This window comes from Paroedura picta, chromosome 10 (assembly GCF_049243985.1).
Source record: "Paroedura picta isolate Pp20150507F chromosome 10, Ppicta_v3.0, whole genome shotgun sequence".
Lineage (NCBI taxonomy): Eukaryota > Metazoa > Chordata > Lepidosauria > Squamata > Gekkonidae > Paroedura > Paroedura picta.
Window position 1 is genome coordinate 29446020 of NC_135378.1, and position 26839 is coordinate 29472858.

Sequence of the window (26839 nt, forward strand, 5' to 3'; positions counted from 1 at the left end):
CCCCGTCCGACCGAAACAGCATCGGGGAACGAAACGTTATACCGGGGTGTGGAATCACCGCACCCCCCAAGGAAAGTACGGTCTTCGACGCGGCCTTATCTGCCTTCTGCTTGGCCAGGTTCACCCGGTCGGACCGCCTGGCGTCCCGCCAGACCAACCGATCCAGCATCGCTGACCATACCAACATGGTACGCGGCAGGCGTTGTCGCAGGATCGCCAAGTCCTCCGTCATGGCAGCGCTCAATTGACGGCCGGTCAAGGAAGGCAGGTCATTCTCCCCCAAGTGTATCACCAGCACGTCGGGAACTCCCCATCGATGGACGTCGTCGGCCACGACCCGCAGCAAGGACGACCACCGTAGTCCCCTCCGTCCGGACCAAGCAATCCTGCAGACATCCTCCATGCCAAGCTCAGTTCCCCATCCGGAAGAAGCTGCGTGCCTGCCGGCCCAGTAGGGAATACTGTGCCCCACCACCAAGACCACCGCTGTGGCCGAAGGGACACCTGGGGAAAAACCAAAATCAGACAGCATGTTGAGGGCGAATGTATGACTTATATGCCTGCGAACGCCATCGCCCTTTCCGTTTGATAGCCCCGGTCGGCTCGCCAGCCAAGTACGCCTCAGTGGCGGCTCCGATGCGAAAAGAATGGGCCCCATACAAGGCTGGTTGAAGCCCAGCCCCCTGCAGGCACGACCGAAGGACAGCAACAAACTGATACCGGGACAGGCATGCCCCGTTCTGGTGCACGAACAGGGCCCCCGGCACTGGCGGCCTGATTTCAAGATAAGCAGCCATGGCGCGTCGCGGGCAGTCGACCTCCCCCCGGGAAGCCGGAAGGTACACGTGAGTCCCCTTGCCCCTTTGATCGCACTTGGATCGGCGCACCAAGCACTGAACTCCGGAGTCAACCAGCTCCACGTCTGATAACATCAGGCCCCCGGGAAACCGTGCAGCACGGGACTGGGCCACCAACTCGCCGCCCCGCAATGCTCCGTGAAAAGCCGCCGTGAAGGCCGCCTGGAACAGGACCCGCTCGAACTGAGAACGGGCCACGGCTGGCAAGTGCCCCAGCAGCTGACGCAGTACAGCTCTGGTGATGGGGCGTCGAGGATCCGGCCTACGTGCACACTGCCGTCCCCAGCCCTTCACGGCCTGCCGGGCAAGGAACAACGTCCCGGGATCCCAAGATCCCACGGCCTTGGAGCAGAATGAAAGGCCAGCCAGTATGACTCGTAAAGTCCGGTAGGCAAGTCCCCGCTCCCTGAGGTGAGCCAGGAAGCGGAGCAGAAGACCCTCCCTCATGGGCCAGACAGAAGAATGTCCAGCCAGCCGAGCGAAGTCCACGAACTGGCTGGCCGCCTGCCGATACGCCCTCCGCGTGGATTCCGCCAAGGACGACAGGACCCCGTCCATAATCAGCCGACGCCAAGCTGCCACAGGTCTGCCGGGCACGCTGTTGGGTCCGCTGCCGCTGCAGGGGCGAGGCGGCGAAACCTCTCGACCTGAAACCGAGAGAGAGCGTCGGCCAATTCATTGTTCACCCCCGGGACGTGCCGTGCGCGGAAGGAGACGTTGTGCGACAGACAGGCCAGCACGAAAACCCGGACCAGGCGCATCACCCTGGGGGATCTGGACGACTGTTTGTTCACAATCTGAACCACGGCCTGATTGTCGCACATAAACTCAACCTGGCGATTCGCGAAACGGGGACCCCAAATGCGAACGGCCACCGCGATGGGGAAAAATTCCAGAAATGTCAAGTCGCGGTGAACCTCCGCCGTCCAGGCGTCTGGCCACCGCGCAGCGCACCAGTCCCCGTTGAAATACACCCCGAACCCGCATCCCCCCGCGGCATCGGAATGGACCTGAAGTAGATCCCTGGGGGCATAAGGCGTCTGCCAAATGGCCACGCCATTGAACCCCTCCAGGAACCGCTCCCACACGCGGAGGTCCGCCTTCATATCCTTGGTGACTCGAAGGTGGTGAAAAGGCCGGGACAAACCTCGGGTGGCGAAGGACAACCGGAAGCAAAACGCCCTGCCTGGGGTGACCACCCTGCAGGCGAAGTTCAAGTGACCCAGCAGCACCTGAACGTCCCGCAGAGTGCACTTCTGCATCCCCAGAATCTCCTGGATGAGCCCCCGAAGGGAGGTCACCTTGCTGACCGGCAACCGTGACGTGCCCGCCACGGTGTCGAGTTCGACCCCCAAGAAAGTAAGCCTGGTCGCGGGACCTTCCGTCTTGTCGGCGGCCAGGGGGACACCGAGTGCGGCCATCACCCCTTGGAACGCCTTCAAACTGACCGAACAGACTTCCGTGCCCGCCGGGCCTGCCATCAAAAAATCGTCCAGGTAGTGCGCCAGCTCCCTGACCCCCCCTGGACCCTGGCGGCCCACTCGAGGAAGGTGCTGAACGCTTCGAAGGCCGCGCATGCAATGGAGCAACCCATTGGCATGGCCTTGTCTACGTACCATCCGTCGAGGAACCGGAAGCCCAGGAGGCAGAAATCGTCCGGGTGGACTGGCAGAAGCCGGAAGGCGGATTGCACGTCGCACTTCGCGAGCAGTGCCCCGGGGCCGCACCGGCGAACCATGCCAACCGCCTCGTCGAACGGGGTATACCGTACGGCGCACAGCTCCGGAGGGATGAAGTCGTTAACTGACCCGCCCCTCGGGTACGACAGATGGTGGATGAGGCGAAATTCCCCGGGCGCCTTCTTCGGCACGACGCCGAGCGGGGAAACCCTCAAGTTGGGAAGAGGCGGCCTACTGAACGGTCCGGCGATGCGGCCCGCGGCCCGTTCCTTCGACAGCTTAGCGGCCACCACGTCCGGCAGCTCGCGGGCGGACCGCAGGTTTCCGCTCGTGGTTTCCGCCCGCTCGCCGGTGAATGGGATCCGGAAACCCTCTGAAAAACCAGCCGCCAAGTAACCGGCCGCCGGCCTGTTCGGGTATTGACCCAACCACGCCAGCAGCACAGGCAGCTTGACCGGAGTGGGAGCGATCGATCGGAGCGGCCCCGCGGCCTTAGCCGGACTTTGGGGCTGTGGAAGGAGCTGCGGACCCCGATCCCCCGTCCTTTCTTCCGGAGGATCGGGTGCCTCGAAAGGGCTGAGAAGAGGAAGGCTGCGTGCAGGCCGCCATGGCATGGCTGCCCCCGCAAGTCTCGCATCGATGCTCGAAGCGACACCTGCGGCGCTTGCAACCGCCCCGATTATAGTCCCAGCATACGAGGCCCTGCAGCTTCCGAACCAGGCCCGAAGAACCGCTCTTCCCCCGTTCTTTCTTCTGGCGGGCGCTGGGCCCCACCTGCATGAACCAAGCGTCATGCAGCCGGAGATCCCAACGCGTTGAAGCGTTGTGGGAGGCAAGTTCCCTGAACTCGCAATCGTAATCGAAGGCGGCCTCCTCACCGCCCACCTCCCAGGCCTCGAGCACCGTGTAAAGATAGCGGGCGAGGTGCCACCCCCTCTCCGGGTACCCCCCGCAAATCAGCGCCTGGAACTCGGCGAAGCCCTTGAGCCAATTGAGCATTGTCCGCTCGCATGGCTGGGACTGAGCCTTGTCCTTGTCGGCCTTTTTTCCCGTATCTGCGCCCTTCCGGCGCCACTTCACCAACTCGAAGAAGTCAACGAAGTACCCGTCGAGGGCCCTCTCTCGTAGTTTTACGGGGAGGTACACCCCGGGGGGCGCCTCGCCGTCCCTGAATCGGCCGGGGGGCTCCCTCTGCCGTAAACTGATACCGGCCTCGTCCAGCATGCGAACCATATTCCGTCGCCTGCTCTTCAACCAGGCCGGGATCCCAGGGACGTATGCCCCTTCAATCCAGTACCATCCATCATGGATGGTGCTGTCCCCCTCCTCCCAAGAGGAACTCTCACCCGAGGGCAAGCTGTGCCGTGACGTGCGCCTCCGCTTATGGGCCTTCCTCTGCGACTTCCGTCTCCGCTTCTCGCCATGCCTTGGGGAAGGAGTCCTGGATTCGGTGCTCCCCAACGTACTGCCCGAAAACGAAGGGTCGGCCCCGCCCCGGCTGCGCCGGTGTGACCGCCGGGCCCCGTAGAGCGCCTTAGCCTCGGCGAACCCCGCCCGGTATTCAGAGGACCGGCGCGGGATGGAGGGGCCAGAAGAGGTGGAGCGGGATGACCGGCGGCTCCGCCCACTGCGGCGACTGGAACGCTGCCGCCTCCATCGAGTGCCCCCCACACGCCCCCCGGAGGACCCCCGGGAAGGGCGTGGGGAGGACCCGCTGGACCCATCCGCGCCCCGCCGGAGGAGCCGACGCGGACGGCGCAAGGGGGACGGGGACCTGTAGCCGTCTTTGGCCCGGTCCCTGGGGCCCCCCAAGCGGCGTCGGGCGCCCCCGCCGGATGCGGACCCCGACGAACCAGAGGCCCGCCTGGCCCCCGCCGACCCCGATCTGGAAGGCGGCGGGCTCCCCGCCGTGCGGGCCTCCCCTCGGGGGCTCCCCCCGGCCCCGCCCCTTGATGGACGGGAGCCGGACCCCCCGCGGCCCCGCACCGCGGAGCTCCCGGCGTCCCCGGCCTCGGAGCCCCGTACGCGGGACCCCGGGATGGCCGAGGCCCAAGCCCGGCTGGCCCGCAACGCGCAGGCCCGTTTTCGGGCCCCGCCCCCGGATCTGGAAGCCCCAGGCAACGGGGACCGCGAACGCCGCGGGCTGCGCGGGGACCGGCCCCTAGACCCGGACCGCCCCCGCGCTCGCCCGCTCCTCCCGGCTCCAGGCCTGCGGCGCCGCTCGGACCCGGCCCCGGAGGCCCCAGACCCCGCCCCGCTGGCGCCAGGCGAGGCCCGGGCTGCACGCGCCTCACCCCCGCCTCTCCGGGGCTCACCGCCCCCGCCGGGGGAAGAAGGCGTCCGGGCCGGGCTGCGGCAGCTCCTCCGCGGTCGCGCCGCCGCCGAAGACCGAGCAGGCCCTCCCCCCGCCTCCCGTCCCTCGGGGGCGGCAGGGCCAGGCCCGCCTACCAGCCCGTCCCCCGCGGCCGGAGCTCCGGATCCAGCTCCTCCCTCCGCGTGGCCGGACCCCCCTGCCGCAGCCGTGGCCGACTTCGGGCGGCGAGGCATCGCGCCGCCCCTCTTTTTCCCCGACCCGAAAGCCTCCCTCGCCGGGACGCAGCTGGTCTTTTTTTTTTTTTTTTTTTTTAGCTGTAGTGCCGGCGAGTGAGGCCCCTGTCTACCCAGGCCCAGCTGAAGGCAAGCGCCCGAAGCGCCGTTTGCCGCTGGGCCTTCCCTACCTGAGCGCGCCCCGGACGGCAAGCTGTCCGTGCGCGAGGTAGTCGGGGAAGAGGGCGGGCTGCGTGCGCGAGGCCTTTTAAGGCCGGCAGCCCCGCCTCTCTCCAAGCGCGCCACGGCGCGGCTGCTGACGCAGCCGGGTCCGCGCCGATCCGGGGCGCCCACCGCCGCGTCAACGGCGGCCGCGCTAATTCGCGGCCGCTATATATCTTCAAATTACCAAAACTGACACAGCTGATGAAAACTTGCCTTATACTTATTTCATCCAGCAATCAGAATTCGTCCCTGAGGTACCTAAGAACTGAGGTCTCAGCATGGAGCTCCAGATGAATGCTTAATCCAAAGCCTCTGTGGTGACCATATGTCCACCATGTGGACTTTGTAATATGTTAATTGGCTCTCAGATCTTGCACTTCATCATCTTGAGAATTAGAGCCAGATTTACTTGGGCACTACCACATTCAGTATCCTATTAGTTGTTGTTTTGAGAGGCAGGCCATTGCTAGGCTCTCCTGTGTCAAGGTATGGGGTAGATTCAGGTGGGTTGGAAGTAGCAGAACAAAGATTGAGTCCAACAAAGTTTTATTCAAATCGTGGGTTTTCATGTGCATGTACGCTTCCCCAGACAATGAAATATAAATCATCAGATAACATATTTAAGGTCAGAGTAAATTAACAGTAAAATAAAAGACAGCATCATGAGAATAGCCAACAAAAATGCAGCATAATGAAGATGTTTAGCCGAATCAAGTGCCTTGCTAGAATAACAAGTTTATCAGCCCTTTGGATTCAATTCCAGTTAAAAAAAAAGGGGGGGAAATAAAAATGATAAGATAAGTGATTAATGGCAGATGCATTCCCAGTTGTGAAAAAGAATAATTAAAAGAGACCTGTTGCTAGCCTTATCTATAGGTATTACTGCTCAAGGGTCAGACTTAGGAATGGTCAAGCAAACAAGAAGTGCCACCATTGCTCATCAAGATATTAGATGGTAATTACAGCAATGATTTCGTATCAGGAATTCAGCAGTTTCTGGCCTTAATTAAATCTAAAATCATGTGTCTTCATTGTAGCCCCAGGACTGAGATTTATCATAAGAAAGTTAAGTATTATATTGGCTTTTGCTATTTCTGAAGTGTTACAAGAAATAAAACACCTAAGAAGTATAAAAATCCATACAAACCTTATTCATATATAACTTGGCAAACAGTTTAAGCATCTCCTTGAATAATGTCTCTAGCTAGTATTTGATTGCTACAAAACAAACCAGAATCAGTGGAATCCTTTAGCTTTATGTGTAAGAAATACCAACAAAAATTGGTGTTTTATTTTCAAGAATAAATGTCTAATATCTTTAGGTTGTATTGATTTAAAGGGCGTCACATTCTCACCCCTCTTCTTCTTGCTCTTATATCCTTAATATATCCCTGCCCTAGACTTTCATTTCCCCAGTTCTATTAGTATACTAAAAAAAATGCTTTTGTAATTTTTTTAAAATTGCAAAATGACACCTCCCTTGCTGCTTCATATTTCTGGATTGTTGTTGTTAGGTGCGAAGTCATGTCCGACCCATCGCAACCCCATGGACAATGATCCTCCAGGCCTTCCTGTCCTCTACCCTTCCCCGGAGTCCATTTAAGTTTGCACCTACTGCTTCAGTGACTCCATCCATATGAAATCCATATTTATGGATAGTCCTCCCCTAACAACTCCTATCAATTATTACTTCTTAATTTAATCACTTTCATTCTTTAATTCCTCATATAAAACTAAGTTGAATAAATAGTATTGTATTTACCTTATTGTCTCTTTCCCCTTTTCCCACTATTTAATTTAAACAACATTTCTCATAGCATGAATTCCTCAAACTTGTGTCCCTGTGGCATTATGTATACCCATGGTGGAATAATAGCAATGATAGCATTAAAATGTAGCAATCAAATATTACTAATTGTATATGTTCAATTCATTTCCATGACAATTTTTTAAAATCAAGCTTTTGTAAGTTTATCTAAAACATATCAGCTTGGCATAATGGTTAGGACTGGAATGCCGATTTCTAATCTGGCAAGCCGGGTTTGATTCCGCACTCCCCCACATGCAACCAGCTGGGTGACCTTGGGCTCACCACAGCACTGATGAAGCTGTTCTGACTGAGTAGTAATATCATGGCTCTCTCAGCCTCACCTCCCTCACAAGGTGTCTGTTGTGGGGTGAGGAAAGGGAACGTGATTGCAAGCTACTTTGTGACTCCTTCATGCAGAGAAAAGCGGCATATAAGAACTAACTCTTCTAAAAGTACAAAAACAACTATTTAGGCTGACAGTCAATGTGTCATTCCATCTAGCACCATTTAATTTTATGGGACAGATCCCCATTAAAATTTACACACGAACAAAAACACATGAATTTTATAAAATGGAATATACTGTGAAAAAAAGAAAATAACACTAAACTTGTCTTTCTTTTAAGTCTTTTATTATCCATAAACTACCATTAAACTTCTACCATATGTTCCAAGCATATTTTCCAGGAAGTATTTTTCTTCCATTTCTAACTTACTGGAAATATGTATGAATTATTATGGATTGGATTCAGCCAATTCTCACTCAGTTCCCCTCCTTACATGGTTTTTATTTATCCAGGGTCATAATCCTCAGCTTAGCCTTTTCGTTAATCAAAAAGACCCCAACTCTCTTCTTTCTTCACCAGCATAAAAGGTGGTTGGATTCAGACCTATATCTAACACACGTGTAGTTAAAAATTCATGTTAAATAACTCCCTATAAACCTGGCAAATTAACAATAAAGTCCTAGTTTGTGTCCCAAAGAATATCTTCATTTAATCATTTCTTCTTTAAAAGAATAAAGATGTTTAATGAAATTGTGACAGACTACATTTTTAAGAGCTTAGAAATACTTTACAAACAGATAAAGGACTATGAAGGGTTAAGGAGCAAGTGGCCAGAAGTCTGCCCTGGCATATCCTTCATCTTCACTCTTATTCATTCAAAGTATCCATGTTTAGTTATGTGACTTGAGTGGGTTCATCTTAAAAATTTCCTCTTGGACATGTTGGAAACTAGCAGTGCATGTTCTGCCTGACTGAAAACAGAGAAAGGAATCTGTATCTTGAATTTCATCTTCTTGAAATATGAGGGTCCTTGGGAGAGGCCACACCTGAAAATGTGTCCATAATACTGCATCTATACAGGATGTGCTAGGAACAACAGGTCTGCTTGGCTTGACTGCCAACACCAACTTCTCCCTCTTGAGAAGAAAATTCTGACCATTTCTGCACAGAGGGGCAAAACACACGTGGCTTCCTGCTTGGAAATGTGGGTTGATAAATCTCGCGTTTGCAGCTCTCCTCATAGGGAGACCCCTCCTGTGTTTTCCCTCTGCCCTGTCATGGCTTTTTGCTTCCTGACAAGGCTGCAAGAGAAAAAAGCCAAACTTCTCCCTCTGCTCCTTGGCTTGTCAATCATAGCAAGCCACCAATCACAGCACAGCAATTCTCTCATGGACTGAAACTTTCTTTCCCCCCCCCCAGCCTTTAAAAAAAGGCACTTCTGCATTGCTATGCGGTAATGCCATAACACATACAAATTTTTAAAAATAAAAATCTACACTGCCACATTGCTATGGAGAAACACATGAATGATACAGCATTCTCCCCCCTTTTTTAATTTGTGTACTCTTGCACTTTATTCCTGTCTGAGTAGATTTCTGAGATGCTGAACATGGTCCCTGGAGTCCAAAAAGACTTTGTGTTAATGGTCGGCTTAAAAACAAGGTGTTCAGGCCCCTGCATGATCAGGATAAGGCTGCTGGATCACCACCACCCCTCTTTCCCAGCTCATTTCCACCTCCAGAAAACAAAAAAGGGGCTGTGTTTTGCCTGCCTGATCCCAAAAAGACTGTGGAAATTTTTAAGAAGATTTTATTTTATCTTTAACAATGTTGGTTTGCGGATCGCACCATTTAAAAAAAAATACTTGAGTCAGGAAATGGAGAGGCGAGCGTGGGTGGAACAAAGCTGCCGAAACTATTGTGCATTTCCCCTTCTATATGGTCTTATCCCTGGTTGCTCACTGGTTGCTCACCAATGGGACATGTGATTTAGGGGTGTAAATTCAGTTTTGGTGATTCCCGAAATTGCAAGTTAAAAATGGCCAAAGCTCGACCCAGCTACTAGACAGCCTTCGGATGCAGGCGACATCATGTGGAGCGGGCTCTGAAGGCCACCAACATTCAAATGTTGTCCAGGAACAGATTCCTTGTGTGGAAATGGTCCATTATCTCTGGATGAAATTAACTGTTCCCAGATGCTACAGCAGTTATGTAGTATCAGGAAACTTTCTGGTTCAGGAGAAAACCATATCACTATCATGGAGAGCATAGTCTCTTGAAACTGACTTCCAAAGTCTGTGATTCAAATTGAAATAAAGATGGGTTCTGCATAGTTTTAAGGATGAGCAATAACTGAGACCATTCAAGAACATTCTAGGGATTGAGGCCAAAACAAAGTGGCCAATGCCCCAAAGTGGCAGTGGGACATGTTGCTTATGCTATGTCCTTGGGAACTTTTTGCAGGCTATCAGAATCAGGCCATTCAGGCACATTTTGATGACACTGATTGAGATTAGAAACTGTGAGATAAAAATCCTCCAAAATAGATCTTAAGATCCCCCCCCCCCCGGAATTTATTTTTAATGAGACACCCAGTGTGGTGTAGTGGAAGACCAGTACTAAAATCCCCATTGTGCTGTAGACATTTGATGGATTATCTTGGGCAGATCAGACTAATCTGCCTGAGGGGCTATTGTTCTTAGGATAAAATTGAAGATGGGGGTATGATGTTATATGCCACTTCCAGACATCATTGGTGGAAATAACAGAGTATTTATATTTGAATAAATAAATATGTATTTACAAAAATTATATGCTCACAGTGGCCCACAAAGTAAAACAATACAAAAAAATCAGAAAAATGGCAGCACAAAATTTTCCAAAGTCACCCATGAGAGCTAAAAGATAATAAAGAGAAAGGGGCTGTTCTCCAATACTAGAGCATCTATTTGGCATGCAGAACATCCTAGGGTCATTGTCAGTGAAAAGGATCAGGTACTAGGTGATATTTAAATCCCTGGAGAAACCCTGAAAAGTTGATGCCATTCTGAGGAGATAATACTGATTCAGTATAATGAAGCTTTATAAGTTCAAAGGCAGCTTCATAAGTTCAAAGAGAGAAAGGAACTAGAAAATGAAACCATAAAATATGTATACTATAGAAATGTTTGTGTACCTAACAAAGGATGACTGCAAAGGTGAAAATCATTAAATATCTATTGTGAAATAAAGGACAAAAGGAAAAAAGTTCCCTTCTTTATTTGTATGAAGTTGTTCCACAAGATTCTTCAATTACTCCTAACTAAGAAGAGAAACAGTTAGGTATGCATTCCAGAGAAAAATGTTTTATTGCCATTGTGAAAATAGTAGCAGAAGGACCACAAAAACCTTTCCTGGGGTATCTAGAGGTGAAAATTAGGAGGTACTGTGTTCTCAGCTGAGATGAGGGAGAAAAGAAAATGGCATAAAGGGTTACCCAAAAAGATAAAACTGACCAACTGAACTGAAAGGAAGAAAAAAGCAAGAAAGTAAACAATAAAGAAAAGCTGCAATTATTTATTTATGTTATATATTCAGCTTTTCTAAGCTAGTGTTTTTTCACAAAACCTGACAACACTAACTCTTAATGGCATTATAAGTGACGGAGTGAGCTGTTGTAGCACTGCACAGAGATAAAAGGGAAAGTTACTGCAATGGACACAGTATTGCATATAGACCATCCATACTGCAAAACTATCTTCTATGCCACAACAATTAAAAAATTAATATGAACAAATCACTTCCTGGAGAAAATGGGTATGAGGAAATGAAAACTGTGAATTATTACTGATATCATCTGGTACTACCACTAGAACTGAGTGATCAGCAGCCAGCAATAAATAAATAAATTAATAAATAAATAATATCACAACTGACTGATGTTGAACTACTCCTGATCTTAGATTAAGTCATTTCTGAGAACATTATGTAATAAATTAATAGAAGTTTCATGTATTTTTAGAGATCTTTAATTCCTTAAGAAACACAGATGATGACATAAGTAATAAGAATAAAATGCTTATGATTTGGAAAGTATCAGAGACATCAAGAAATTGAATCTTTGAACTAGATTTCACAAGCTGTCTGAATTTTTATAATAAACATTTATGTTATTTTTAACAATCATAATTAGACTAAGTCATCCATTTACTTTCACAGACTTCCTTGTTAATCTCTCTCATACTTCTAACAACATTCTTTTTCAGCAACCATAGCATTCAGTCCTCTGTTCTGTTCCCGTTCTTATCTCCCATGTCAAACGGAATTATTCCTAGTACAATCAGAGAGCTTTTAATAACTTCATCCTTGATCTGTTTTTCACCTTCCACTTCAGACTCATTTCTTGATTGAATATTTTAATTTGTCACTCTGATACTCTGCATTTCTGATTGATTTTATTTTTTAAATAATTGCAATTCATGCATTAAAACTGTTAGGTTAACACATCAAAAACTACACTACTGAGAATCCAGAAATACATTTTAAAGTATTCTTTAAATATAGGGTGTGAAATCCTTGACTCAAAATACCCAATGTGATATCACAAATTGGCTTCTGAAAAAAAAATCTAACAGAGGTTTCTTATGTGCCATTGGTGGGAGGATTATTTAAAACATCAGCTTGGGAATGCAGAACTATTAACTTGGCTTCTATTCCTCCTATTAATAAAACAACAGCTATGTTAGTTCTGCATATCCTTATGACATAAAAAACTAGCAAGCATATAAATTTGAAAATATTAGCCAATGTTCTAAATTCTCTAGAGAGTTTATTGTCTAATTTTATTATAACTGAAGGTATCTTAGAACAACAACCTGTTAAAATATAGATAAAAAATTAAATTAGCATTTAAATCAGAAATATAATTTAAATTTAGGATTTAAAGTCATTTAAAAGCCACCACCTCATCCATCTAAGATAGCTAAGAATTAATGAACATCAAAAATGGGTAGCAATAGCAGGGGAAGAAGAGAAATGGTTTCATGTGTTAGAAGTTTGAAGTTGTACATTTAACTCTTCTTTCAACCCATTGTGGCTTAGAAGCAATTAACTGTGCCTGAATCATGTCTATAATTCAAGCATTACACCATTTCAGTTACTCATGCTGTAACAATGAGTTGTTCCTAAACTATTATACTACAGCTTCCTCCTTGCAGCTGGTTTACCTTGGCAGAAATCTGTTTTCAGACAGCTTTGGGTAGTAGAGTGTTTTCAGTTAAAAGGTCATAAGGCTTAGCTCCAAGGCTATGTTACCATGATTAGATATGCAACATTCCATAACAATTGGTTCTAAGAACCAATCAACTTCAGTTCCCAAATACCTGTCATCACCATCACTGATGCACTCAGGAAGAGCAAGGCTACAGCCGAACAGCATGATGTGTTGATAGCAGCTGAGGCGGTAGAGATAACCAAAGAACTTGAGAAATTTTTCCATTTCAATACTTTTGATAATAGAAAGCATTGGAGTTGAAGTAGTATGGTTATATGGCAGCATTTGGCACTGGCTGTAGGTGATATTTATGCAGGAACCTGTGAAATGAAAACATAATTAGAACATGAACCATACGAGAAGCCTATATAAACTGGAAGAATAAACTGGACAGTTCTTCAAAATACTACATGAAAATCAGTTTTTACTTTTCTTTTTCTAATTTCTTCTTGCCTTCTCTCAATAGCTGTTGTTTTTTTCCTCAAACTTTCACTTACACTTCTCTTGAATTCCTGCTTACTCTGTACTATTTCTTCAGCCACTTTGCCTCTGGGCTTCCTACCTCCCAGGATATTTTTCTATTAGTTTCCCTGAGTTTCCCTACCATCCAAGATATTTTTCTATTCATCATCATCTTAACATCGCCCGTGGCGCCGCGGGCACCACGGACTAAATAATGCGCTAAGGGCTGGGGGGGAGGAGTTAGGGCAGGCTCTGTCCGTGATGAGGAAGGGTGCCAATTGGCCCCTTCCTTGGACTGACACTCGGAGGGCCCAATCGGCAGGTGCGAAGCGCCTGCCGATTGGGCCCTCCAATTGGCCGCCCCCCGGCAAGGCAGCAATTGTGAGCTGCACACAGCGCGGCTCGCAGTTGCTCCCTTGCCAGTGGCCTGACGCTGTACAGGTACAGCGGGCTTGATTACTAGTATCCTATAAGTTGTATGAGTTCTTAGGTCAGCAGGTTTTAGTCCCAGCAGGACTGACTCTTTTCCTTTCCTTTCACATGCTGATAATTTTGTTCTCTAGAATGATCATGAACATTCTATGCCAGATGTTACCCACCTTTTAAAGCAGGGGTAGTCAAACTGCGGCCCTCCATATGTCCATGGACTACAATTCTCAGAAGCCCCTGCCAGCAAATGCTGGCAGAGGCTTCTGGGAATTGTAGTCCATGGACATCTGGAGGGCTGCAGTTTGACTACCCCTGTTTTAAAGCCTACTGGCACTTTTGGAATAATGACATATGGTGGTGAACACAACAAAATGGCTAACAACCACAAAATTTCAGAGAATGAGTCTATACATATAATAGTAACTCATCAATATGTTAGTCAGAAGCTCTGTTTACCAGGGTGCCTTTTAATCTGCACAACCAATCACATCTCTGGGGTCAGTCAGAAGCTCTGCTGAGAAATAGGCTCCATATGACCCCACTCACTTTCTTAAAATATTTGGTAAGTGCCAAGAATGCTGTCAGCAGGTGTTTTTTTTATAATTTTATTATTTATTATTATATGAAGCATTTACAGAAAAGTAAAGAGAAAAAAGTGACCAGCTGATATGGTTTGCCATCCTCTTTTAACATACATATTCAGTTCCCATCACATATTAATCCTAATCTAGAAGTTTTTACCATCTTTCTTAACAAAATGATTGTTAATACATATGAGAGTATGATCTGTTATAAGAATATATTCTATTATTATCTTAAGTGATATAAGGTCAGTCGCCTTCATAAATTGGCCCTGACCTAAGAGTTACTGCTGCTGTCTTGTTAATACATATGAAGTATAGTTTGCCATCCTCTTTTAGCATACATATTGGCATACATATTCAGTTCCCATCACATATTGATCCTGATCTAGAAGTTATTACCATCTTTCTTAGCAGAGTAATTGTTGATACATATGAGAGTATAATCTATTATAAGAATATATTCTATTATTGTCTTAGATGATATAAAGTTAGTTCCCTTCATATATTGGTCCTGTCCTAAAAGTTACTGCTGCTGTCTTCCCCACAGGAAACCAGGAGAATGCTCCACTGTTCATCACATCCTTCAGGTGGTCGCAGAAAATGAAATTGTGTTTTTTTCCATAGTAGAGTATTTTCAGGGCCAAAGAAGTCTCTTACTTGATTCTTGCTTGCAGTCGCCTTTAAATAGGCTCTGTATACTTTGTCAATCCGGATCTCTTCCTCTGGTCGCACAGAGATATCTCCTGATAGCTTCCTGCGTGCTGTCGCCTTTGAATAGACTCTATTTATTTTGTTGATCCAAATCACTTCCTGCTCTAAATAGACTTCCAGGTTTTCGGTGCTTTCCTTCCTTAAATCTGTTTTCCCAAGTTCTTCCAAGGTGCTTTTGATTTTTATGTCTCTAGCTCTCTCCCCCTCCTGTTGATTAACTTCCAGACATTGAATTCTCGTTTGAAGTATTGTTGGCTGAATTGTGTTTTCATCAGCTGTTTTTTCCAAACCGTCGGTTCTGTCTAAAAGCTCTTTCTTAGTCTTTTGGATTTCATTTTCCAGCTTGTTGACTGCTTTCAGTATCTTTGAGTTCCCTTCGCATAACAAATGGAGAAGCTGTGCCTTAGTTAATTCTTCCATAGTTCTAGGCAGTCACAGATTATAAACAGAAAGTCTCGTGAGGTCTCGCGGGAGCTCGAGCGATCCAAAATTATCAGTTTGTCGATCTCCGTATAAAGTCAACGTCCCCCACTGAACTCTCTCCAACAAATCTTTAAAGTCTCTCTTTTCTTTAAGCTCTTTCTTTGTTTGATTAATGGGTGTGATTATCTGGGAGCTCCCACTTAACGAAAGAATTCACTTGTAAATTGGTTGAGAAGGGGGGGAAGAGCTTGTGAGGAAAAGAAAGGAAAAACCAGAACACTCACGGTCTTTACTGTTGTAGATTTCAGCTCCTGTCAGTCTGGTAAAAGATGATCTGGGAAGAATGTAGGGTCAGCTGGTCGTTTCAAGCTTAGAAAGTTATTTACGACAAGGGCGCCATCATGACCTTGAGCACATGCCGCGGGGATCCAGAGAGCTTAGTCTCCCTCCCTCTCCACGGATCTGTAGGACCCTCAGGATGCCGTTCCCGGTTCCTGGGGCGACCGGCGAGCAGATTTGCGTATCTGCTCAGGTCTGCCAGGTGCGGTTGCTCCTGACCCTCAGCATGGCTTAAGAGCCGGACAGAAGCCCAGCTAGTACGGCGCCATCTTCAGTCGTCTCTCCAGAATGCTGTCAGCAGGTGTTTTGATACCAATGGCCAACGTATATTACCATTTCACTTGTCAATACATGTCAGAGGCTTCACCACCAAAAGCACACTGCAGCACAGATGTCAATAATAAATGTAACACTAGTAAAAGGTTATCCTACAAGCATTGGACATGGGAATATATGCTACAGATAAAGCAATGTTTAAAAGAATTTTAAAACTTGTAATTTTTGTTTTTGGGATGTGATTTCAATAGTCATTTCAACAATGCATTACTCTTGTTTTTGCTTTTTAATTTTTTTTAATGATGTAGCAACTTACTAAATTTCGTAGTTTTAAATTCTCTGATTGTTTAGAATGGCAAGATTCAGCAATAGCCATAATTGGCAATATTGAATTTAAATAATGGTATTGTTTGTGGCAGTCCAATTGCTTTTTTCATGTTATGAGCCTAATTTTATCATTCAGTTTACAAGCACACATTTATCATGCAAGTAGTTTTTATGCATGGAAGAAGCATAATTCTGGACATTCAGATATTCCTAATGGGGTTGTATTATCTGTTTGTTTGTTTTATTCATTCGATATATGAATATATAGGTGCATAGGCCTGGCCTTCCTTTAATACCCCACTTCTAGCTGACAGTATAAGGATGGAGAAGGAGTGACACCCCTTTTTGATGGAACTTCCATTTAAATGTTTTACAATTGCATCCACTGCAGATAGAATATTAATGTTTAGAAGTCTAAAAGAAATTCTGAAATATTAACAAATGATTAATTTAAAACAGCCATGAGAAGGAACACAAACTTCTTTCAAACAGTAAATAAAACAAGTAAGTTGGTACCCATATATTATGTTATGAAATATCACTGAGTACATCAAATAAGGAAAGCCATGGTGGATCAGTCTAAGCATCCATCTAATCCAGCATCTTGTCATCAAACACAGGCAGACAGATGCACTTGGGAAGCCTTAAAGTAAGCAATAGCCTTTCCCCATTTTCTGTCCAACAACTGACACTCAAAGGTACACTGGATATAAACATGGAGATATCATTTAGCTGTCATGGATAAGAGCTATTAATAAACCTATGAATTTGTCTAATGTTTTAAAGCAGTCTAAAGCATTCGACATCACTAAAACCTACAACAGTGGGTTTTTAAAATTATCTCTGCCTATATATATCTACTTTCTTGGGTAGCGGTGGGATCATTCAAATTGGCTCACTATATAAATAAAATACACAAATAACATATTAAAAAAGAAATAAAATCACTGTATGTAAAAATTAAACCATCTATAACTGCAGCAGGTCATTTTAAAAACTAATTTAAATAGAGGAAAAGAAAATCAAAACAAATCGTCTTAAATATATTTTTCCACCTTCATATTTTGCTAAGGGGTAAGTGGCCGGAGAGTGGGTGGGGCCGGTCCAAGTGAGAGGCCAATCGGAAGGCGCAAAGCAGGACAGACAGCAGTTCTAGCCAATCTAGCCAATCAAGTGAGGGCCAGAAAGGCTTTTCTGCTGATGAAGAAAAAAAAGGAAGAGTGGTACCTACTGATCACCAAGACAGTCATGCTGGGGTTCATGAGTTCTACATGAAGTAATGTGGGATCAGGGTTATAGCAAGGAGTATAATTGGGTAAGAATGAGCAGAAATTATGGCTGAATCCATCCTAGTGTTGAAAGACAATACCATGTTGAGTACTAAGCGATAATCTGTGATCGAAGTATGGATATCTATGCCCAGATCTTCTTTTTTAAGGAAAAGTTCAGCTGGTTGATTAAAGGTTCTGAAAACTAAGCTTCCCTCTATTGTCACAGACCTAATAACAATCCCAAGCTAAGAACTTGCTCCTCTAGAGGTGGATAGTTTGTATTTTTAAGAAGTTGAGTCCTTAATTGGTTGTGTTGTTGGCCAGAAATAACTCACTCTTGTCTGAGTTAAGCTTCGGTTAGCATTTCCGCTTCCAAGAATTTGTTCAAAATATACAGTGGCTCACTAGACTCTGCTGACAAGACCTACCTGTGGGTTGGTTTACCTTCCAACCAATAGCACTCCTGTGTTGTCTAGATTAAGATTCATTTTCTTTGGCCACCTCTACTATGTTCCTATCTCCAAACATGAGGGTTTTTTTCTGTTCTCTCTCTAGATATTAATAGGAAGGAGAAATACAGTTGGTTGCCATCATCTTGCCAGTGGTGTCCAGAAGACAACCAAAAGCTCCAGGAAAATGAACAGGGTCATAATCTCCATATCTTTCTTTATACAAAGTTTGTGATTCAGGGCAAACAAAGCAGTTTTGTTTCCAAATCTGGGCCAAAACTATATTGAAATAGGTATACAACTGTAACAAAATTAAAACTGTAAATCTGAAACAAAAACATACTTGAAGAAAGTGCTCCACAGAAATCAGAGAACCTTATTTATGGTAATATATAGAAGAAAATTATAGTTCGTGGCAGAAAGTGCAAATATCATCAAATTGCACTATTGCAATGGAATGTCGTAATCATCTCCAATCTATATGCTATTCCTCAGATTTTTGTTTAAACCAACTCTAATCTATATGCATTCCTCATATCTCTTTGAAACAGAGACATCTTTGTTGTTGTCCCAGTAGAAAAGAATCTAATCAACTATGACACAGCAGACTAGAAGGAGACGACTGAAGATGGCGCCATAAAAAAGCTGGACTTCTGTTCAGCTCTTAAGCCATGCCGAGGGTCAGGAGCTTCTGCACCTGGCTGACCTGAGCAGATACGCAAATCTGCTCACCGGTCGCCCCAGGAACCGGGAACGGCATCCTGAGGGTCCTACAGATCCGTGGGGAGATACCGAACTCCCCGGATTAATAGCGGCCTGAGCTCAAGGTCACGATGGCGTCTTTGTCACAAACAACTTTACAAGCTTGAAACGACCAGCTGACCTTACATTCTTCCCAGACCATCATTTACCAGATCGACAGGAGCAGAAGCTGACAGAAGCTGGAATCTGCAACAGTAAGAATTGAAAGCTTTCTGGCTTTTCTCTCTCTTCTCCCACAAGCTCTTCCCTCCCCCCCCTCAACCAATTCACAAGCGAATTCCTTCTTTCGCCGAGTGAGAGACTCCCAGCTAATTATACCCATTAACCAAACAAAGAGAGTGCTTTGAAGATTTATTGGTGAAAGTTCAGTGGGGGAATTTGACTTGATACAGAGATTGACAAACTGATAATTTGGGATCGCTCGTGCTCCCGCGAGACCTCACGAGACTTTCTGTTTATAGTTTGTGACTGCCTAGAACCATGGAAGAATTAACTAAGGCACAGCTTTTCCATTTGTTATGCAAAGGAAACTCAAAGATACTGAAAGCAGTCAATAAGCTGGAAAAGGAAATTCGTGGGACTAAGGGGGAGCTTTTGGATGGAGCCCATGGTCCGGAGAGACCAGCTGATGACGTAGCTCAGCCAACAATAAATCAAGTGAAACTTCAATGTCTGGAAGTTAATCAACTGGAGGGAGAGAGTGCCAGAGATGTAAAAACCCAAAGTACTTTTGAAGAACCTGGGAAAACAGATTCAAGGAAGGAAAGTTCCGAAAACCTGGAAGTCTATTCAGAGCAGGAAATGATTTGGATCAGCAAAATAAAAAGAGTCTATTCAAAAGCGACAGCAACTAGGAAGCTATCAGGAGATATTCCTGTGCGACCAGAGGAAGAGATCCAGATTGACAAAGGATTCAGAGCCTCCTCAAAGGCGACTACAAGCAAGAATCAAGTAAGAGATTTCTTTGGCCCTGACAGAAGGACAATCAGAAACACTCTACTATGGAAAAAAACACAATTTCATTTTCTGCGACCACCTGAAAGATGAGCTGAACAATGGAGTATTCTCCTGGCTTCCTGTGGGAAAAATAGCAGCAGTAACTTTTAGGACAGGTCCAATATATGAAGGGAACTGACTTTATATCATCTAAGACAATAATAGAATATATCCTTATAATAGATTATGCCCTCCTATGTATCAACAACTACTTTGTTAAGAAAGATGGTAATAACTCCTAGATCAGGATTAATACGCGATGGGAATTGAATATGTATGTCAATATGTATGCTAAAAGAGGATGACAAACCATATTTCATAGGCATTAACAAGACGGCAGTAGTAATTCTTGGGTCAGGGCCAATTTATGAAGGAGACTGACCTAATATCATTTAAAATAATAACAGAATGTATTCTTATAACAGATCATACTCTCATATGTATTAACAATCACTTGGCTAAGAAAAATGGCAAAAACTTCTAGATTAGGAATAATATGTGATGGGAACTAAATATCTATGTTAAAAGAGATGGCAAACCATATCAGCTGGTCGCTTTTTCTTCACAATTTCTCTGTAAATGCTTTATATAATAATAAACAATAAAATTATTTTTAAAAAAAACTATGACACAGCACAAAGTATATTTCTTCTAGAACAGCCTTTCTCAACTTTTTGACTATTGAGAAACCCCTAAGACATTCTTCAGGCTTCAAGAAACCCCAGAAGTGGCGCAGTCATGCAAAATATGATTGGGAAACACACCCACTCAGAGTCCCTCCCTTCCCACCCCCTCCAGATCCATAATTGGCCAATTTGGGATGTGGAGGGCAGATCGACATGACCATATATGGTCATATACCACCAATACATTTTAACAAATTTTTAAAATATGTTGAAATTTAATTAACTTCGCCCATTCAGAAAACCCTCCCAGGGCCATCAAGATACCCCGGATTTTCATGAAACCCTGGTTGAGAAAGCCTCTTCTAGAAAAATACATGCATCTCTCTAAATGTTTGTGTGATGATTCTTACAGAAGAACATCCACTTTTAAAGCAGAGTCTCAACAGCACTGGATTGTCCCCATCAAACTAATGCCAGCTACCACATGAATGAGTGGTTCTAGTGTAGAAACTTTTTGTTTACTAAAACGGTCTATATGATAAGATGCCACCACAAATAATCAGCACATGGACTGCAGCCACATCAAAGCTTTTCCATATGATACCCTTCAAGAAGGTTTACAACTCTTTCTCTTCTCTCTCAGTTCAACAGGAGGATACTTTTACATCAACTTGTCAACAAAATTTTATTTCTTAAGTCTTTGTAATTTTCTGAGATTTGTGGTATCATTTTAATTTCTAAGTCTTTTGCATATGACAGATGTTTCATTCCAAATGAGTCTCCTTGCCTGTTTCCCAAGTTCATGTTCTTACAGTTCCATTTCTTTTTACCGAATTCTTTAAGTCTTTCATGACTATTACTCAACATTTGACACTAGGTCATGCATGCATGTTTATGATCTGGTAGCTCATAATAATCTCAGAAAGAGTTGAGTTACAGTTGTACTGTTAACATTACACAGTTCTAAAGTTATGATGTTCTACTGTTTAGCTCGAGAAGTGGGCTAAACTGAATAAAATGAAGTTCAATAGGGACAAATGTAAAGTTCTGCATTTAGGTAGGAAAAACCAAATACACCAATATAGGATGGGGGAGACTTGTCTTGGCAGTAGCATGTACGAAAAGGATCTAGGAGTCTTAGTAGACCATACATTGAACATGAGTCAATAGTGTGACTCAGTGGCTAAAAAGGCAAATGGGATTTTGGCCTGTATCGAATGGAGTATTGTATCCAGATCACGGGAGGTGATGGTACTGCTTTACTCTGCTCTGGTTCAGCCTCACTTGGAGCACTGTGTTCAGTCTGGGGCACCCCAGTTGAAGAGGGATGTAGACAAACTGGAGCATGTCCAGAGGAGGGCAACAAAAATGGTGAAGGGTTTGGAGACCAAGATGTATGAAGAAAGGTTGGAGGAGCTTGGTCTGTTTAGCCTAGAGAAGAGATGGCTAAGAGGGGATTTGATAACCAAGTATTTAATAGGCTGCCATATAGAGGATGGAGTAGAGTTGTTCTCTCTTCCCCTGGAGGGAAGGACCAGAACCAATGGGATGAAATTAATTTTTTTTTAATTCCATCTAAACATCAGGAAGAAGTTCCTGACAGAGGGGTTTCTCAGTGGAACAGGCTTACTTGGGAGGTGGTGGGTTCTCCATCTTTGGAAATTTTTAAACAGAGGCTGGATAGCCATCTGACGGAGAGGCTGATTCTGTGAAGTCTTAAGGGGGTGGCATGTTACAGTGGGTGAGTGATAGCATTGTGAGTGTCCTGCATAGAGCAGGGGGTTGGACTAGATGACCCATGAGATCCCTTCCAACTCTAGGATTCTAGGATTCTATGATGCTTTCTCTGTATTGTACTACAAATTAATTGTAAATTGCCCTGAGCCAGTAGGTAGGTAGGTAGGTCGGTCGGTCGGTCGGTCAGTAGATAGATAGATAGATAGATAGATAGATAGATAGATAGATAGATAGATAGATAGATAGATAGATAGATAGATAGATAGATAGATAGATAGATAGATAGATAGATAGATAGATAGATAGATAGATAGATAGATAGATAGATAGATAGATAGATAGATAGATAGATAGATAGATAGATAGATAGATAGATAGATAGATAGATAGATAGATAGATAGATGACGGACGGACGGACGGACGGACGGACGGACGGACAGACAGACAGACAGATAGATCTTTCTCCATTGTAGTTTTCTATTTGAAACCTCTATTTGCATTGTTTGGGTAAGTCAGCATTTCATATTGCTCTGGCCCATTATGCACGCCGAACCGGCAATTTCAGGACACATGGAAAACGCGGAGGGGGAAGACGCGATGTACACCGGTTATGCACAGGACGGGGCGCAACGGCAGCAAAACCCAGAGTGACCGATTATGCACGTGGCGATCCGGGCGCCGCTTCTGGTTGCGCCCCGGTCACCCGGAAACTGCGCTTTCTTCCGCATTTCGCTAACGCGGCTTTTTCGGCGGCATGCACCGAGGCTGCGGCCGGTTGCAGCCAGCACCGTGCATTATCTGTGATTTTAGTCGCCGCCATTCCACCCCGAATGTGCGTTATTCCCCGAATGTGCATAATGGGTCTCAGGGGTGTTTGACCTATGATTATTGTTTTGCATATGCAAGTTATTACTATATTGCAATCAATTAGTGATGAACATGCATCACTGTGCAATATTTCCATGAAACATTTTCACTTCTAGAAATAGCTTTTCTCTTACGTATGCAAAAGCAATCCGGGGAGGGTAATTTTTATTTTCAAAAAGAGTACCGGGGGAGAGATTTAAGCACACCCTTCTCCTCTCTTTCAATCAAGTGGCTGCTTCATATTTTAAAGACATCAGGAAATTGTTACCAACCTCTGCCATGGGATGTCTAATTTGTCTCTTAGCCTGTATCCATACAATAAAGATTCTTTGTTTTCAGTACATGACTGTCTTTTATCCTACATTCATAGCGGAAATGGACTTTATCACTCAAGATTTGTCTTTGATTTGTTTGCTCAGTCCACTTCCCCTTCCTCTCAATAAAATATGTAAAGGCAGCTTATAACATTTATTGGGTGACATGACCATATATGGTCACATCAACCTGACCTCCTCTCCCAAAATGGCCAATAATAGGGGGTGGGAAAGGGAGGGGTTGCAGGTGGACATGTACACTGCTTTGCTTCACAACCATAGTTTACATTACACCACTTTTGGGGTTTCTCAAAGCCTGAATAATGTTTCAGGGGTTTCTCAATGGTGAAAAAGTTGAGAAAGGCTGGGCTAACTAAACAGATCAAATTAGAAAATGGTATAAAAAGAAGTTTTCTTCCTTCAAATAAATTTTAAAAACCAAGGAGATCCATGCTCTTTTTTCATGTTCATGCAATCTATATTTCCCATGTGTTTTACACATGATTTACAAATCAGTATACTGTGCCTCTTGTGGCACAGGATGGTAAGGCAGCCAACATGCTGTCTGAAGCTCTGACCATGAGGCTGGGAGTTCAATCCCAGCAGCTGGCTCAAGGTTGACTCAGCCTTCCATCCTTCCGAAGTCGGTAAAATGAGTACCCAGCTTGCTGGGGGGTAAAACGGTAATAACTAGGGAAGGGAATGGCAAGCCACCCTGTATTGAGTCTGCCACGAAAACGCTAGAGGGTGTCACCCCAAGGGTCAAACATGACTCGGTAATTGCACAAGGAATACCTTTACCTTTACCTTTTATACTTATTATACAAAATGAAAACCCATAGCTATATGCCACTTAGTTCATTAGACTATGTAACATTCACATGGCTTTTGTCCATACAGGTTACATGATCTGAACATCTGATACGTTTGCCTGTTAAACACCTCAAAGATCTATCAAACAGCTATGCAGCTGTGCGGAACTGTAGTGGTGTTTTATTTCCTTATGGAGGTATATTTTCGTTTCTTTGCCTTGCTTTCACATAGGTGGGGTAGGCGCAACTGATTCTACCCAGGGTCAAGGATTGTTGGTTTAGATCAGTAAATGACAGGAGAGAACTGTGCCTGCCATCAAGCTCTGTGCAAATGTACATGGGTAAACAACATCAACAACAAACAATTTTAAAAAATAAAATAATTATATATAAATGCTGACTAATTAATTCGTTTTTTAGTTGTAACATTGACTGCCACGGAGCATGCAGTTACAGTTTTGGGGACGGGAGATAGTAGGACTGTGCTGGACTGTGTGGATTCATGAAGCAGTACCAATTGCCCTGCACTGCACTGTAATTTTTGAATACTTCAAAAGTAACTTAACAAACATCTTTGTATGATGTAACTCTGTAGGATGGCACCGTAAAACAGTACGCTGGTTAGTTCCATTGACTTCAAAAGGCTTAAATTAGATTAACTGGTTGGATGGGAGCTCAAGCTCTCAATAACAGAAGGCACTTTTACAAATGGGCAGTTTTATGGAATGAGCAAGCCGATCGCTTCAGCATGTCCTGTTTTATATACCTTGTTAAGTAATGGCATACATTTGCTTTTGATTTTCCTAAAATAAAGAAGACAAAGTCTGCCCCACCAGCTTGGATCTGTAATAACTCACATTCGGTTGTATAAACATGTATCATGTTCACATCTGCCAGGCAGCCTTCTAACTAAGAATAATTCAACATTAAAGGAGGCTCTTGTCTTAGAAGAATCCAAATGAAGAAATGTATGATAAAAAAACCTAAACCTAAAGCATGATACGCATGCATTTGGGAAATATGCCAATCATAACTCTTAAGTGTATATTTTAGAATTTATTGTGTCATAATTAATTAAGGTTTCGTGTTAACATAAACTTACTTTTTTTTAGATCCATTCCTTGCACAGTAGGACTGGTAGGTTTTAACACAGGCACCGTAGGGATCTTGTCTATGACTTTGATAGGTGTGTTAGTGGACCACAGAGATTCGTCTTCTTCATTGAGTGACCATGCTTTATCCCCAGGAGCTTTGGTCAGAATTGTTTCATCTGTAGGACTAGTTCTCAGAGTTGGAGTGTGCGAGGCAACATGTGCAGCTTCATTATGTACACTAAAGTTTTGATCAACGTGAAAAAATGGGTTTGTGGTCCAAGATGGTGTCTGTATCTTGTTGTCTCTTGACGGAATTACATTTGAACCAGTTTTAGACATGTTTGGAAAATGAATTACAGGAATCTCATTGTTGCTATTGGTTCCAAATAAGTTGCTTTCATTTGAATAAAGGCATTTTTTCCCCAACACACCTGCATTAAAGAAAAATTATAAAACACAGTCATGCTGTATGCCAAAATTTATTAAGATGAATAAATATTGCAGAGTACCTTTGTAAGAGACAAGAATGCTAATTGTAACAGATGATTGGGAAACAAAGGATTCTGCCCCCCCCCAAAAAAATCTTAAGTATCTAAACAACATTGAGCAATGAAAAAAATATCCTGGAAACAATAATTACAATAAAATTTTTTGATATGTTTAAATACTTCAACAATTTTCTGTTTTAGGCAAACATTAATAGATTCTTGTGGACCCTAACATTCTTTTTTGTGCATGTTTGAGAAAAAAAAATGTAAAACATTCTCTTGGACCCTAAAAGTTCTTTTCTTTTCCTTCTGATTTTAAAAGGAATTAAAACATTTTTGTGAAATCCTAAAAGTATTGTTGGTCTTAGGCACTGTGCCTACTATGCCTAACAGCCCTGGATAAGACTTGTGTGTGTCACAGGCTGTTTCTACATGAAGCGTGTGTGGAAAACTGCATCCTGCAGTGGAAGCAGAAGTTGCAGTAAGGTTAGAGCACGTGGGTTAGCAAGGATTTGCCAACCTTCACGCCTTTATTGCTGTCACTAAAAGGTATGGGAAGGCAACAGGGCCCTTCGCAAGGCTGTCTTGGCCTTTGATGGAAGACTTATTAGGGACAGGCCCAGCAGTAACCTGAAGGTAGCTTGATACCTCACAACCTGCATTACTTACTCTAGCCAGGCTTCTTGCTACTGTTAAACAGCAGCCGAGCCAAAAAAAGGCAGTGTTTTATAGTTAAAGCAGCCTTTCTCAACTGGTTTTTACCACTGAGAAACCCTTGGAACATTCTTCAGGCTTTGAGAAACCCCAGAAGTGGCACAATTGTGCAGAATATGATTGGGAAGCAGAGCTGTGTAAACACCCATCTAGGGCCCCTTCTCTTTCTACCTCCTTCAGGCCCATTATTGGCCATCTTGGGAGGGGCAGGTCAACGTGACCATATGTGGTTATATCACGCAACTCCACCCATTCGGGTAACCCTTCCAGGGCCATCAAGAAACCCCCGGGTTTCATGAAACTCTAGTTGAGAAAGCCTGAGTCAGAGTTTCAGGCTGAGTTAGAGTTTCTGAGTTAGAGTTTCTGAATCTGGGAGATTCAGAATTGAATGACCACACAGCCATGGAAGTTCGTGGAGTGCCTTTGGGCCACTCAACCTAACCTACTTCACTGGGCTATTGTGAGGATAAAATAGAGGAGAAGAGAATGATGTAAGCTGCTTTGTATCTCCACTGCAAAGAAA

At 44.6% G+C, this 26839-nt stretch overlaps 1 protein-coding gene across 6 annotated transcripts in view; it reads right to left on the reverse strand.

Moving 5' to 3' along the window:
- The window catches only part of CORIN (corin, serine peptidase), a 111459-nt gene that overhangs the window by 67955 nt on the left and 16665 nt on the right, over nt 1-26839 (reverse strand). For all 6 annotated transcript variants that reach the window (XM_077301903.1, XM_077301900.1, XM_077301901.1 and 3 more), the window contains exons 3-4: nt 25123-25545; nt 12744-12954 (exon numbers count right to left, since the gene is read on the reverse strand). In XM_077301903.1, the coding sequence (XP_077158018.1) occupies nt 12744-12954; nt 25123-25545 (634 nt within the window). The remainder of the gene's footprint in view (nt 1-12743; nt 12955-25122; nt 25546-26839) is intronic.